Source organism: Sciurus carolinensis, chromosome 6 (genome assembly GCF_902686445.1).
Source record: "Sciurus carolinensis chromosome 6, mSciCar1.2, whole genome shotgun sequence".
Taxonomy (NCBI): domain Eukaryota; kingdom Metazoa; phylum Chordata; class Mammalia; order Rodentia; family Sciuridae; genus Sciurus; species Sciurus carolinensis.
Window position 1 is genome coordinate 79581516 of NC_062218.1, and position 17383 is coordinate 79598898.

The 17383-nt window shown below is 36.4% G+C and overlaps 1 protein-coding gene across 12 annotated transcripts in view; it reads right to left on the bottom strand.

Moving 5' to 3' along the window:
- The window catches only part of Mctp1 (multiple C2 and transmembrane domain containing 1), a 553559-nt gene that overhangs the window by 343767 nt on the left and 192409 nt on the right, over positions 1 to 17383 (bottom strand). For 2 of the 12 annotated variants that reach the window (XM_047555773.1, XM_047555774.1), the window contains exon 1: positions 4255 to 4459. The exons of the other annotated variants lie outside the window; for them this stretch is intronic. In XM_047555773.1, coding sequence (XP_047411729.1) covers positions 4255 to 4311 — 57 coding nt within the window. In that variant the 5' untranslated portion in view covers positions 4312 to 4459. Of the gene's footprint in view, positions 1 to 4254; positions 4460 to 17383 lie in introns of those variants that run through there. 12 annotated transcript variants of the gene reach the window in all.

The following is a 17383-nucleotide window of genomic DNA, read 5'->3' on the forward strand; positions in this document are numbered from 1 at the left end:
TCCCACTGCATTCCTATGCCTCAGGGTTCCTTAGACCCCATACTATCCCATTGCATTCATATGTAGCAAAAATATTTTTAAGATCCATTCCTATCTATTTCACCTTTGACAGTCTAATGGTTATATAGTAGATTTACTCAGTTGGAATCAGAGCAAACATGAACTTTATTACAAAGCAGGACTAAGACTTATTCATAAGATGGCATGATTGTTTCATTTATCTCTTGAAGCTCTAAGTTGCAGCATGGGATATAAAAATGACATACACTTTTCATAGGAGTTACATTTTTATTCAAAGAAATAGTTATATGGTATTTTGAAAAAAATTTACAGTTTTGGAGATAGAACGCAAGACCTCATGCATGTTAGGTAACCACATTGCTATTGAGCTAAACCCACAGCTCTTGTGTTTTATCTTCTAATAATATTGATAAAATGTTTTAAAGCAAAAATTTCTTTTTAATTCTTATATTTACTAACATATAGAATATAGGTCATTAACTTCTATAATTGTGAAGACATCTTTTCCTCTTGTCATTACTCTTAAAAACAGTAATGTACTATAAATAGAAAATAGGTCAATTCTAAGAAATGGTTGAAATTTCATAGTTTGTTTAAACTTTATGTCTTTTTAAAAAGTAAACATTGGAGGAAATCTCTTTTTGTTAATCACTTTCAACAAATATTTTCAAACAATCTACATATAACCTTCAATCTTAAAAGCTGAATTATTCATACAAATATCCTTATTCATTAAACATGTTTACTTATATGTTCATCTCCCAAGAACAAGAACTTGAATGCTTATACTATGGCAATAGCTAAGAAATTGCAAAAGTCAGACAGAATATTTTGATAACTATTCCACAAATCCAAGCTCATCAAACTAGACTAAAGAGAGAATTCTCAGTCTGCAAAAACCTGCAGAGAAGGTAATATGTCTTCAGTGAAGCATTTTACAAAGAATATACCTTTCTATGAGCATGTTTATCAGCATTTGTAAAGTATTATTGATTATTTTTAAAAAGCCTCCTCAAGGGTAGTACAGAAGAAATACCCAGACTTCTGGTCAATTTTAGCTAAAAAGGCAGGCAAAAAGATCCAGGGTTAAGTCCTTTCTTAGATACTTGCTGAATGAATTTTCCTTAATTCATTCTGACCTTAATTCCCTTTTCATGAAATGATATCTAAATTCCCTTTCAAATATATAATTATGTATATAGTAATATGTGATGATGAAATCTGAGTATACCAAGAAGTTCACAAAGTGCTCTCACATCAACAGTCTCATTGGATCTTGATAAGTGATTTTCAGATTAAGGTGAGTGCAGTTATACTCATTAGTTTCCTCAAGTATCTGCTTTGATATTAGGTAGGATCTACTTGAGACAATTGGATCTAAGGAATCATCCAGAAAGACTTAGTTTTCAGGAGTCAGAATGAGCACCTTAAAATTTCCTATGCTATAGTTTCTCATTATGAATGTTATGAATGCTTCAAAGACTTACAAAAAGAAAAACAAAACAGTAAGTGAAGAAAAATGTCATGGTGAATGTTTCTGATGATGAAGTTCCCAGTTGAGACAAATCAATGTTGATTTTAGCTTGAAAATAACATTTAATTGCCATTCAGTGAATATTTGAATGGGAATGAATTTCCTTGAGGTATTTGAAATTTAAAAGACCACTAGGGCTTAGGTGAAATTGAGCCTTTATTATATTTTTTTTTTATTTTTGGGGGCTGTTATCTTTGTAAAATATTTTCATGTATATTGGAAAAGGACAAGAAAAAAATGGTTTACAAATGGAAAGATGAGACTCTTTATTCCTAAAAGGAAATATATTAAACCCTGGGTGGAATTTCAAGTATCTCTGATGTTTCAACTCACTACTTCGAGAAAATACAAAAACATTTCCTTGAAAATATGCCCAACACTTCATAGTAAATAAAATACAACAACAGATGTGATTTTATTTCATCTTTGCAACAATCCCATGAGGTAGGTGAAATCTGAAATATCTGTCCCAGTTAAGTGCCCAATTTTTGTTCTTAGAAGTCAAGGTATGTCTTGATCATTGAAATCCACAAGTTATCTAAAAAACTGATTTTGCATTATATTTAACATCTTTCTTTCATTTTTTATTAGAGCTTTATAGTTAAAAGTAGTAGTTGGGCTCATCACGACAAACTCATTCATGCATGGAAATTGATTTCAGTTTGTGATCCCCCTTTTCCCTCCTGTCCTCCCTCTACTTCCCCTTCTCCTTCCTCTAGTCTACTATATTAACCTCTTTCTTCACCAAAACTATTATGAGCAGCCACTTGGGAGGCTGAAGGAAGAGGATCGTAAGTTCAAAGCCAGCCTCAGCAACTTAGCAAGGCCCAAACAATTTAGCGAGACCCTGTCTCTAAATAAAATATAAAAAAGGGCTCGGGATTTGACTCAGTGGTCAAGCACCCCTGGGTTTAAACCCCATTACAACAACAACAACAACAACAATAACAACAAACAACCCTATAATGAGAGTTTAAGAAGCAGAAATATGCATCGCTTTCCTTCTCTACCCCCTGGTTCCCTCCCTCTTGCCCACTGACCACAGCACAGGATGGGAAGGAAGAGAAACAAGATGCCTGGATAATATGATTAGGCAATCACCAGTCAGTTGTAGAATATCACAAATAATCATGTCCACATTTGAAACAGAGCATATTATAAAAATCAGAATTGAGAACATTTTATCAACTTGAGTTGCCATTCATACCAACAGTGTTTATGACGACTATAATTCATAATGAAGACCTGAAAACAAGGCAAAGTGCAATAAGACATGCTCTCTCTTTGTGTGGATGTACTCTATTCTTTTATTGAAGTTTAATAATTCGTATATAGCATAAGGAAAAATTTCCAGCAGAATATCTTTCTAACCAGATTGCTCCTTCCTTGCCCAGGTAAAAAAGCAGAGTATGATACATAATCTAGCATCAGGAAATTCAATTTATAATATTTCACGATCTTTTAGGATTTATGCTTTTTTACTATTTGAGGTTCCAAAGATTCTCAGTACTAAGTTCTTTTCTATAATTCTTTCCCTTTCTTTTTTCTACATGGAATACTACCTTAAAATACGTTTGGAAGATGAAATAATGTTAATTTCTTCTCCATCAGCTCATTAACCCTTTGACCTTTGCAAAAACATGAATTATTGAATACATGTCTAATGAGTAGTAATTTCCATGTTTTAGTTAGAACCTAGTAATTTAGTGGTGGGTATAATTTTGAAAAGAAATGAAACAATTCCTAAGCATGATAATGAGTCAATTAAGAAGAAGAGAAAATATACTCATAATGCCAACTGTTATTAGATAATTTTTTAAAAATCTCAGTTCATTAACATCTTGTAAATTCAAAGCCATAGCTCTCAAAATCAAATTAACTTTATTTTTTACCTCAGAATAATTTAAGGGGATTAAATTTATTTGATGCCAGGCACTACCTTAAACTTTGATTTGAGGTTATTTTTTAAATCAATAAATGCCAAGACAGCATTCCTGCCTTCCATCCCAATCTTTCAGCAGCCAGCTTAAAGAATTTGAAAAACAAACCTCTCAGTCATTCTCCATCCAGATTCCTCTATCCACACAATTTGTATATGACTGTCTCCAACAGCAACTGAGAAAGCAGGCTATGATAAATAAGCTTGTACACATTTTAAAATAAACAGATCAATCAGAAGTTTAAAAATTTGGTGTCTGTTCACTTAAGTAGCCATCCAAATACAACAGGGCAAAGGTTTTCACTCCTTTTCCACTTTAAACTTTCTAATTACTAAGACCACTTTTGTTTCAATGAAGAAATAGTTATGGAACTATAATTATTTAGAATAAACTTTAAACATAATTAATATGAGTCTTTGATACATTTCACCTTTAACTGAGATCATAGGGTAACAAAAAGAAAAAAAAATTAAGATCCAGGTACTACTTAATCCTTAAAAGAAAAAAAAAATACCCTGAACCAAAATAAAGCTACTATAATATTTCCATTACTTAGGCACTATATCTTTTATTAATAACTATTATAAAAGGAATACTGATCCATTAACCAATCTCACAAATGGATTGTACTGGGGTTTCAATCACTTACACTCGAACTCAAATGCCACCTCCAGTACCCTGTGAGAAGGCATTTTCTGAGGCACCATCATATACTGAAACTGCCACAATCTAATGAGTACACCAAAACATGACACTTACCTTACTACAAACAAATGGCAAATTGCAGGCACTTTTCAGTTTGCAGCTATCTAGCATAGTTGTTCAGAAATGAACAATACATCTTCCACTCCAGTAAGAGAACTGCATATCCAGACTTGGCTTCCTTCACTGAACACTGGCAAGAGCGTCTGTTCACCACGGAAGGATAGCAACAGCCTCTTTGCACAGAGCACTTGCTGCTCTGAACTGCAGTGACTTAGAATGAAAGTAAGAGGAACCCGTGATGTTTAAATACCGTTGCTTCAGATTCACAGGATGTGACTCAACTCTCAAACCAGAAGGGGTACAGTTTCCCCTCACCAAATTGTTAGTACTGATTATATAACAAACATCATATCTGGGATCTTAAAATGTTCACAAAGTAAACATTAAAGAACAATTCTGCTCAACCAGATACAATTTGACTAAATAGTCAATGTCTTCCCTATGGCACAAACCACAACCAGAAATGAGAATAAAAACACTGCACAAAGAAAATAAATCTGCTTGTTCCCTGCAGTGATTTCATTTAATGTTATTAAAGGTGTGTGAACTTGCCAACATCTCCCTGACAGACATAAAAAAAAGCACACACTAAAGTTACTAACATTCCCATCAGTACAAAAACAATGTGTAGAATAAAATTCTATTTTAACATGCAAGAAGTGGCAATTCTATACAACACAATAAAATCTCCTTCACTAAGTACAGAATGGAAATAGAGCTTTGTAGTTTGCTGGTACTGTTTCCCACAGAAATCCTGTCCTACGCTGTCATTACCTTGTGATGCTAGTTCTGCCCACCTCTCCAACTCCAAGTCCTCCTTTATCTGTTTTGTGAACATTTCTAAGAGAACATGACTAATGACACCACTCCTCTAGTAAATGTGGCAATTTTCTGTACTTTTTCTACCATTCGTTAACCCCTAACTCTGAGCTGAATTAAGTTTGAACATACACTGAATTATTATATTTGAGCACCTCAGTCAATAAATATTATAGACTTAGATCCTTGGAGAAAAGTCTACTATGCAAAATCAATCACCATCACCCTCCCAAAGGAAAAAGATGGGAAAAAAAAGTTAATTATAGCAAATAGCTGAAATGAACTAAAAAGGATTATTAGAAAGAAATGTAAGGTTAGCCACCTATGTGATCTTAAACATTTTAGCACTCACATTAACAAAGTGAAAAGAAACAAAATCTTAATAATGTTTACTACAGTATCTAAAACATCATGACTTAATATGTTCAAAAATTACTACTAAAATAATTTAACATTTTTGAACTAGTCTTATAGATTGATAAACATTTAACACTTGGATCACATTCCATCTGAATTAGTATATTCAAGTGCTCAGTAGCCACAAGTGGCTAATGGCTACCATATTAAATAACATAGGTCTAGAGTTTTAAGGTTCATTCTCCGGTCTTCAAGTTGTAACCAAAAAGTTCTCTCTTCAGAAAGATCTTCCCTGACCACCATTCCTGAAATGACCTTCTCTAATTTCTTTCCATTTGATATCTTTTTATATTTCTCATAGTACATCACACTCCGGAATAGTCCTCTTTATGCATCTGTTTGCTTATATATAGTGCAAGTAAAGTAAGAAATCTGAGGTTAAGGATCTTGTTGTATTCAACCTTTTATCTTCAGCCAGTGGTGGAGTGAACAATACATAACAGAATGTAATAAACATTGTTTAATAAAGAAATAAAACATCATTTCTACTACTCTAGCAAATATCTTAAAAGACAGTTGTACTACTTTACTACTTTGGTCCCTATGATATAAATCTGCATATCCCTAAAATCTCTATTTATTCCCCATTGTATCTCTCTCTCTCTCTCTCTCTCTCTCTCTCTCTCTCTCTCTCACACACACACACACACACACACACACACACACACATCAGTGTATATGGTTCATAGAGTCACAGTACTAGGGTCAAGAATGAGCATATGACCTAAGCTGTTCAGGGAGAGCCACACTGTCCACTTCTGCTGATAATGGGAAAGAGGTTATGTTTTGAGAATGTAAGCATGAAACTGCTGGCTTCAAATTTATATTAGGTACACTGTCTGAAAACAAGGCCAATCAAGAGACAAACAAAGCCAGACCCAAAAGGCAAATTTCTGGCAATGCTATTGTAATTCCCAGATACTCTCATGCATTAAATGACATCTGCCCTCTGCTGTAATGATGGATATGCTGGAATGTCCCTTGCAGAATTGTAATAGTGAAAAGCTGGAAATTTTGCAGTGGATCATGAATAGTGGAAGGGTTAAATAAATAGTGGGTTAACTATACCAAGAGTTACTGTGAATTATTTTTTTAAAGAATCAGGCTATATAAATGCACTGACATTCAAAGTTTCCTAAAAATATTAAACATATTAAATGAAAATAACATTGCAGAAAAATAAATTACTTCATATGAGTATATGAATTTTTATGTGCTAATTCATAGGAAAGGGTCTGGAGAACTGCATACCAATTGTGGACAGGTGGTTATATCTGGGAAAGTGATTTAAAGGAAAGGAGTGATGAGGGACAAAGAGAGATCTGATTGATTTGCTTGGTTTATTAACAATTGCCTATGTCTTCAAAATGAAAATTAATTCATGTATTTCTTAGGTAATTTGCAAAAAATGTTACTTTAAGAATAATTTATATTTTATCTTTCCCCATTTTGCTACATTATTCCACTCTACTCTCCCTTATTATTTTTTCAAAACAGTGTAACAGAAAAAATAGTGCTCTTCCTTGGCTCAATCTCCATTTTTTTACAGCCCCACTTTGTGTTTTTTCTGATTTTTCAATCTGGCTAAGGAATATGCCAAAGACAGAATAGAGACAAAGGACAAAGAGCGACAGAAACAGACAGCAAACTTCATTAGAATCTCCAACATGCCATGTAATACCAGCCAATGTCTTTGATTGTTTTTCTCTTAGTTTCCTGAATGCTTTTATTGGCTTCATAAAATAAAGCCAGATTTATTCAACTGTCCGCATATCAAAAGTTCAATGTTTATGACAACATGACTTTACTAATTTAGTGTTGGAACAGAATAAACTTGATTATTTACTGCTTACAGGATATTTTCTGGTACTTGAATTGGGTACAATAATTACTTTCCTAATTAACCCAATGAGTTCTAAGTTTTCAATTCTGTGAACATAATTAATTCAAAGTTACCATAAGTGGCCTACTTATTAAGTTTTTTGGGGGGTGTTTTACATGGGTAATGTACAAACTGGATAAACTCAAAATCTGAAACTTCAGTTTTTCTTATTTGCTCTATTTCTCAAACTTCTTTACATTATCTTGGGTATACTCAAATGCCTTATGTTTTGGTGTTCTCCTAGATTTCCACAGTGTTCCCTCCTTAAACATTCCACAGCTAAAGATGCTTAGAGTCTGAGGCAGGGATTAGAACCCTTTTGACTGTTAGTATGGCTCACCAGGATTTAAATACATACCAAGTTGACAAATTAATGCAAATACTACTGTTTTGTTCTTATCCCAATAGCTTAAATCTTCTACATACTTATCCCGATAGCTTAAACCTTCTATATAGTCTATTGATATTCTCTAATTCCCTATCTCTGTGTAAAATCTTAACATCATGCCAAATTTAGATTTAAATTTAAATTTTTAAATTTAAAAATTAGATTTTTTGGAATAAAACATTACAGCTATACTTGAAGTCCACACATGTCCCTGCTATCCCATTCTCCTTCCTTTCTCCCCAAAGATGTATATTCTCCTGGGCTAGCATGTATTATTCCCTTACATTTTGATACTTTCACTGGATATGTGTATATCATAAACAAGATATTAGCTTGCATGTTTTAAGTGTTATAAAAAGAGTATCAGAGCTTACATATACTTAGGTGCATATCAAATTATTTTTGGCTTAACATTATCTTCCTGAGATTTACATGTAGTTCTGCATAGATTATTCTTTTTAACTGCTGTATAGATTTCAATTTATGTATCTATTCTCCTATTAGTGGACATTTAGGTTGTTCCTAATTTATTGCTATGATCAAAATATTCTATATCTTATCTATGTGAAAGAATTTCTCTAAAGATGGATACATGGTAATGGAATTGTGGGGTCATAGGATATGCACATCTCATTTTTTTCTAGATATTGCCAAACTGCACCCCAATGTAGACTACTTTACAAAGCAGCCAACAATGTATAAGAATTCTTCTCTTACCTATTTTTGCAAATAATTTCCATAGTGGATATTCCAAATGTTGAAATATCTAGAGTCTTGATTTTCCTGATTTGCCCTATTGCGGTTTGTTTATGTTTGGTACAGAATCTCAGTGTATTAATTTGGATTTCCCTGACTGCTACTGAAGTTGAGCATTTTATCATATTGTTTTTTTCCTGCTAGATCATTTGCCTATCCCTTCCATATTTTGGGAAGATATCTTAATGTGTTAGATCTTTATATATTACAGTTCTCCTTTGTCAGTGTTATGAGTTATAGATATAATTTCAATGTGTGATTTGTTTTAGCCACTCTATAATTTCCTTTGTTTTATTTTATATATTTTAATCTGGTTTTTAATTTTAAAATCTATTGTTTTCAGTTAAGTTCCAGTATTTCTTGTGTTAAAAATATGAAAATCAGGCCAAGTGTAGAGGTGGAAGCCTGTAATCCAGGGATTCAGAAAGCTGAGGTAAGAGGATCCCAAGTTGGAGGACACATTAGCAACTTAGGTCCTTAGACCTTATTGCACTAAACCTACAGATGTAGCTAGCGCCCCTGGGTTCAATCCCTAGCAACAACAATACCAACAAAAAAGAAAGAAAAAGAAAATTAAGTTCTTCAATTATTATTCCTGAATGACATGATAATGTCATTGTATACTTAAATGGCAACTGACAATTCCTATCACTTAAGAGCAGTTTGGTCCACCATTTAACACCTGCCATGTGCCCCATACTGTGTTGAAGAGTACAAACATAATGTAGTCCATTCATGTCATCAAATTATATTCCAATTCAGGAAAAAGCCTTCTAAGAATATTGGTAGTGATGATAATGAAATGAAGACATTACTATGTGCCAGAGATTGTGCTAATGCATTCTTTATAGTAGCATAAGCAGAATGAACTAAAATGTCATTGTAACACACACACACACACACACACACACACACACACACACACATGCACACACACACAAGATGGTGTGGACCTAGAAAACTATATTATAATCTTGCACCCCAAAGACCATTCAAGGTGAAGTGAAAAATAAATACAGTAAGAACTAGAACTGAGATTCATATTTTCTCAAGGAGATCTATTCAGATCACTCAAAAATTAATCCTGATTTATCTAGAAGAAAAATAAAAGTTAAAGGGGAGGAGAGGTTATTAATTTAAACAATAAATGCTTCCTTGGGAGACAAGTTTATTTTTACAATCAGTGATTCAATCAGTTTCTCCATTCATTAGAGAAAAAAAGTAAGAAAAAGCCTTTAGTTCTTAAAAATCAAAACAAATGTACACACTTCTTGCCATATCAGACTACTAATAATTTATAACACTGAAGATAAAAATAGGCTCTTGTTCCTGAATGAAATCGTACAGTAAATACACTTAAACAATGCATTCAAATTTCTTTCTTTTGTAAATATAGATGCTTACATTCCATTTAAAACTACAGCCTTAAAAAAGTCTAGAAAATGAGACTGTTTGATATTCTTCACCCAGGAGGAAGAAAGGCTCTTGAGCTAGAAATAGAAAAGGGTGACCATCAGCACCACGCATTTCCTGAGGAAAGATTAAGGGCATCCCACTTCCCTGCAGCTCTGTGACTTACACTTGAGCCTTCGCTTCACTGCAACCTTCCTGAACTTACTAACTCAAATGTGTTTTCCCTACTCAGGGGTGACAGAGAAGTGAATCTGAAAATGAGAAAATAGGACTGCCATCTAAGAATTAAACTTTGAAATAAGAACATAACAGGTCAGCACACAGATAAATGAAGGCAGCTTCAATTGTCAGAATGATGCAAACTCAAAAGCTGGAGGCACACACATTACTAACCGTAAAGCAGACCAATGTCTTAGGAACCATGGTAACTACAATGAATGGCAGGACTCCAGTCTCATTTAGAGAGGACATTCTCAACTAAGCCCCAGACAACCAGATGTGGAAAGGAGGCAAATCTCTGGATTTTTCAAGAAAGGCTACAAATCTGAGGGTTTTTGTTTTGTTTTGTTTTTGTTTTGTTTTAAATCTTATCCTCTATACAGTATGAGACAAAAGAAACTTTTGAAGGTCCAATGTGTCCCACAGGTCCTCAGTCTCAGACTCTTTGGCATGGCAATAGCATGAGCGATCTTTTTTTTTTTTTTTTTTTTGTTTAGCTCAGCACATTTATTATATAGGGTTTTTTTTTAATTCATTGTACAGAAATGGGGTACAACTTTTAATTTCTGTAGTTGTATATGAAGTAGAGACACCGTTTGTGTAATCATACATGTACACAGGGTCATGATGTTTGTCTCATTCCATTATCTTTCCTTCACCCCACCCCTCCCCACCCCTCATTTCCCTCTACACATTCCATCCTTCCTCCATTCTTCCCTTACCTCCTGCCCCCTAGCATGATTGATTGAAACAATGTCAAACAGGTAGGACACAGTACAGCCAGGAAAGTAAATAAAAAGTAGTTTCAGAAGCAAGCACAATCAGTAGCCATTCAAATAAGAATGCCATCTGAGAATTAAAGTTTGAAATAAAAATATAACAGATTAGAATCTATATAAATGAAAGTAACTTCAACTGTCAGAATACTGCAAACTCAAATGGCTGGAGGCATACACATTACTAACAGGTAATGCAGACCAATGTCTTGCACCTGGTAGGAACCTATGGCCCTGCATTCCTAATTCCACTAAATCCACAAGTCCAAGAACAATCTGCCCTTCTGATTCCATGTTCACCAAGCTGTTTTCTGATTAGAATTTGGTATCTCTAGCATGCCTTCATGGAGAAACTGAACTTGAAGAGCAACTGTCTTCCATTATAAATTAATAAACAGACTGGTTAGAGATTTCCTCACATGTGACTGGCCTCCAGACACAAAATGGACTGGGTGGGCACAGGAGCTGCTTATCCCCAGCAGTTTCACTTCTCACTGTAAATGGAAACATTGGCATTCTGAACTTGCACATTAGTTGCATGAGGTTTGTTAGAATGAGCCCAGCTTTGGAGGACAGATGCTCTCTGAAACTGCTGATAAGTGTGGTTTCTGGGCCCATAGTCTTTGGACCAGACTGTGGATAATGGCGAATACTCTAAAACAAAGTGACCCTGCAAGGTCTGTTGCGATCTTAAGTAATTTACTTTACATCCTTACCCTCACTCTAGCCCCATGGCCATCCATTTCAAAGGATCCTCACCTAGGACTCTAGGTGTCCAGAAAGGACCTAGAAATGTATACTTGAGAATTAAAGATAAATCCCCAAGAACAGAGCCAGAACATTCAAAGGAATTAGAATACACATTGGTAATCATTGGTACTTGGGAGTAGGACCTGTACTATGTGCCTGTCACAGACCATCCCATTTAATCTTCATAGAAACCAGGTGAAGCAGGTACTGGCTTTGGTGATTATTCCATTTTGCATAGGAGGAAACCAATACTTTAGGAAGTTTAAGTAATCTGGTTACATGGACACATCTGACAAGTAGTGAAGTTGGGCTTGAACCTGCACCACACCATGATGTGTATATTTTCACTTTTTTTTTTTACACCAAACATGCCTTTTGCACTTATTTATACCAAATGCTTTTCTAGCTACTTTAATAATATTACTTCATTTATTCTCAGGATGCTATGAAATGGACACTAAGACACCCTATTCTTACAAAGAAACTGAGACAAAGAAAAGCTAAGTATTTGCTTAAGAGTGTTCAGCTAGTTGGTGGCATAACCAGGTCTCAAGCTCCAGAGGGCAGCCTCTCAGACTTTGTACTACTCATAGAGAGAAGTGATGAAGATTCCAATTTCAAATATTAATTTCAGTACCATTTTTCAGGTGGATGGATGGAAACCACAAGGTAAAGGAATTTCTTATGTCATTATCATTTCTCTTTATTACACATCAATTAGAAAACCTTCAAATTTTCATCAGGATTTAAGAACTGTGGAACAATTAACCACACCATAAAACTCTATAGGCCTGGAGACAATCATGTTAAGGAGATCCATCCAGGGAGAATGACAATTTAAGTTTGCTTCTTTTACCCCTCACTACTGCAGAGAGAATTAAAGAAATACTTTTTATTTCTGCCTTCGTAAATCCTGAGAGGTAAAGATTGGAATACTTTTGAGAAATGTAAAATGAAGCAAGTATTCCAGAGTTTAATTTAAAAGTCATTTCTCTTAGAAATGAAGGAAGTTTAATGTCAGAATAAAAAAGCATTAATCATAAAGAAATAGACGTAGATACCTCCTATTTTAAGCCAAGTTTTCTGCTATTCTTAAAATGGAACTTTACACGAATGGTATGAATCTACATTGTGTACAACCATAGAAATGAAATGATGTACCCCATTTGTGTACAATGAATCAAAATGCAGTCTGTAAAAAATTAAAAGCTAAATAAAAAAATAATAATAAAAAAGAAAAAAGAAGAGAAGACACTGAGGGAAAGCTGAGAACAGAGGCAGAGACTGGATCAATGCAGTTACTGGTCAAGGATAGCCAGCAGGCCCGTTACAGGGAGAAGGGCACAGAATTGTTTCTCCCTCCCAGCTTCTGCAAGGAAGCAACTCTTCTGACACCTTGATTTTGAACTTCTGTTCTCTGGAGCTGTGAGAGAATAAATTTATGCCATTGTTTTATTTTAAAAAATGGAACTTTTAGATCCATAAATTCTTGACTTTTATTAAGAATAATACCTTGGAATTGTTTTGGTAAAAATAACAACTTCTGACTCATTATAAATGTGAAGAAAACTCTTCTATTTAAATAGTGAAGCCAGGTGTTCACTGGTTCCTATGCAACTCCACAGTCCAGTTAGACCCTCTCAGTCAGGGGCTAAAGAGCCCACTCAAACCTGAGTCAGAAGGACTCTTCCTTTTAGTCCCCAATCTGCTTTATTCCTTTCCAGGGTGATTTAGTACTTTAGCTGCTCTAGAGACCATCATCTTAGGAGATAGAGTACCACAGAGCCAGCTCATAAAGTGGCACTCAACAAGGACAGTACCTAACCATACTTACTTATTTTCAGTCCTCTGTTCTCCACAAACAGTCCAATCATTTTTACTCAAAGCAATGTATACATCTGGCTACCAAAACAGAGTTCACTCGCCTGACAGGACACCTCTCCTAGCCTGATATTACATGGTGTTTTCAACATGGCCCCACATTCAGGCCCCTCCCCTTCTACCCTTTCTGTTTCATCTTCATCTCTCTCTCTTTCCCATTTTCTCCTGTTGCCCCCATTCTTCCTTTCATTCCTTCACAAACCAAATAGCAATTTCAGGGGGTCTTAAAGCAAACTTTTAAGGCAGTACTACACGGCAGTTAAGATAGCACGCTTTAAATCAGACACTAAACCTAACCCTAATCCTAAATCCAGACTACCGAGGCATAAGTTATGTCTATGCCAGTTATGTACTGTGTTTATTATCGCCATCGTCATTACTATATATTTAATATTGAATCACTTGACTTTGAGGTGAGAAATAAAAATAATTTAAAAATTATAAATATAAATTATCTAGCTTTCTTTTTAGCCCATGTCTCATTTTTACAAAAAAAGAAAGTCATATGGTAGTTCTGATGATAAATCAATTAGAAATTATATTTTATACATACTCTTAATGAATGGCCTGGTCTTTTCTTCTCATCCCTCTTTGCTGTTTTCTCCTGTCCCTTCAATGCTGCTGGTCCAGAGTCATCAGCCCTAGGTCTTCTGCTTTTCTTGCTAGAAAGCAGTTTAGGACTAAACTCCATGAGGTAGAACAGGTGTTCAGCACATGAGAGGCACACCTGGGGCAGTTGCTCACCTATCCAAAGGTGCTGCTCTTTTGTTCTCCTCAGTATTGCCATGTGGAATTGTAGGCACAGTGTGGTCAGATTTTCTAATTTTTAAAGACCATGTGAAACATTTAGGTTTTTAAAAATATTGTCATAATGCTTTGGCTGTCCAGATTCAGCCTGAGGAGCTCAATTTAAAACAACACCTGTTCCTCTCCCCGGGGCGATCCAAGATGGCAGCCTAGAGGATGACTGCACCCCCAGTCACACCAGAACCCAGGAGTTAAGAAGGGGAGGCATTGAGAGACTCGGACTGAAATAGAGCCACGGGTGAGTCTGCCCACTGGGTAAAGCTCGGCCCGGGTGGCAGGCCCAGATAGAGGTGGCTTATCGGAGCAGGGCAGGGCAGCTAGAGTCTTCCCAAGGTAGCCTTCCACACTCCGGCAGTGGGCTCCTCCCACACGGCCAGCTTCTCCAGGGTCTCGGAGCAGGCCCCCTAGTGAGAGCCTTTCTGACCAGAACAAGCTCCAAGTCCCGGAGCCAGCGCAGCGTACTCCCAGCATACTCCGGCACGCAAGCAGCTTCAGGGAACAGGATAGGGCAGCCAGAGACTTCCCCAAGCAGCCTGGACCACTGTGGTGGGAGGTGCCTTTCAAGGCTAGCTTCTCGGAGCAGACCGCCCAGTGAGAGACTTTCTACATAGAGACAGCCACAAGTCCCCGAACCAATGGAGAGCTTCGATCTGCAAGCAGCCTCTGGGATCAGGGCAGGGCAGCCAGAGACCTCTTCAGGCGGCTCTGCCCACTCCGGCTGCAGGCTCTCTTCACGGGGCGATCCAAGATGGCAGCCTAGAGGGAGACTGCACCCCCATTCGCTCCAGAACCCAGGAGTTAAGAAGGGGAGGCATTGAGAGACTCGGACTGAAATAGAGCCACGGGTGAGTCTGCCCACTGGGTAAAGCTCAGCCCGGGTGGCAGGCACAGATAGGGGTGGCTTATAAGAGCAGGGCAGGGCAGCTAGAGTATTCCCCAGGTAGCCTTCCACACTCCGGCAGTGGGCTCCTCTCACACGGCCAGCTGCACAGTGCAGGCCCCCAGTGAGAGCCTTTCCGCACAGAGCCAGCTCCAAACCCTGGAACCAATAGGGGGCTAGGGGCAGCTTTCTTCGGATGCACTGCATTATCAAATTTCTCCAAGACATCAGGCTACTGAAGGCTGGGAGGTAATACACTGGAAATCTACCGGGACACTATAAGCCAATAGAGGAAATCTGCAATATCTCAGGGTTCCACTGACAGCTGACCAATATGAGAAAACAAGGGAAGAAAATGTCCCAAACAAACCTAGATACTACATCAATAAAACCCAATGACAGCACAGCAGAAGAAATGTCAGAAAGGGAGTTCAGAATGTACATAATTAAAACGATCAGGGAAGCAAATGAGGAGATGAAAGAGCAAAGGCAGGCATTGAAGGAGGAGATGAAAGAGCAAATGCAGGCATTAAATGATCGCACCAATCCACAGTTAAAAGACCAAATACGGGAAGCAAGAGATCATTTCAATAAAGAGTTAGAGATACTGAAAAAAAAGCAAACTGAAATACTTGAAAAGAAGGAAACAATAAACCAAGTTAAAAACTCCATAGAAAGCATAACCAATAGGATAGAACACCTGGAAGACAGAACCTCAGACATTGAAGAAAAATTATTTAATCTTGAAAACAAAGTTGGCCAAACAGAGAAGATGGTTAGAAGTCATGAACAGAATCTACAAGAATTATGGGATATCATGAAAAGGCCAAATTTAAGAATTATTGGGATTGAGGAAGGCTTAGAGAAACAAACCAAAGGAATGAACAATCTATTCAATGAAATAATATCAGAAAATTTCCCAAATCTGAAGAATGAAATGGAAAACCAAGTACAAGAGGCTTATAGAACTCCAAACATACAAAATTACAACAGACCCACACCAAGGCACATTATAATGAAAATACCTAACATACAAAATAAAGACAGAATTTTAAAGGCCGCGAGAGAAAAGAATCAAATTACATTCAGAGGGAAACCAATAAGAATATGAGCAGATTTTTCAATCCAGACCCTAAAAGCTAGAAGGGCCTGGAACAACATTTTGCAAGCCCTGAAAGAAAACGGATGCCAACCAAGAATCTTATACCCAGCAAAACTTACCTTCAAATTTGACGATGAAATAAGATCCTTCCATGATAAACAAAAGCTAAAGGAATTTACAAAAAGAAAGCCAGCATTACAGAACATTCTCAGCAAAATATTCCATGAGGAAGAGATGAAAAACAATGATGCAAATCAGCAACAGGAGGCGCTAGCCTAAAGGAATAGCCAAATAAAGGAGAAACCAAATCATGTCAAAAACAAATATGAGTCAATTGACTGGGAATACAAATCATATCACAATAATAACCCTGAATGTTAATGGCCTGAACTCATCAATCAAAAGACATAGACTGGCAGATTGGATTAAAAAGAAAGATCCAACAATATGCTGCCTGCAAGAGACTCATCTCATAGAAAGAGACACCCATAGACTAAAGGTGAAAGGATGGGGAAAAACATACCATGCCCACGGACACAGCAAAAAAGCTGGAGTATCCATCCTCATTTCAGATAATGTGGACTTCAAACCAAAACTAGTCAGAAGGGATAAAGAAGGACATTACATGCTGCTTAAGGGAAGCATAAATCAGCAAGACATAACAATCATAAATATCTATGCCCCGAACATTGGCTCATCCACGTACGTCAAACAAATCCTTCTCAAATCCATAAATCAAATAGACCACAACACAATAATACTAGGCGATTTTAACACACCTCTCTCACCACTGGATAGATCGTCCAAACAAAAATTCAATAAAGAAACTATAGATCTCAACAACATAATCAACAATTTAGACTTAACCGACATATATAGAATATACCATCCAACAAAGAACGAATACACTTTCTTCTCAGCAGCACATGGATCCTTCTCTAAAATAGACCATATTTTATGCCACAAAGCTACTGTTAGCAAATACAAGAAGATAGAGATACTACCTTGTACTCTATCAGATCATAATGGATTG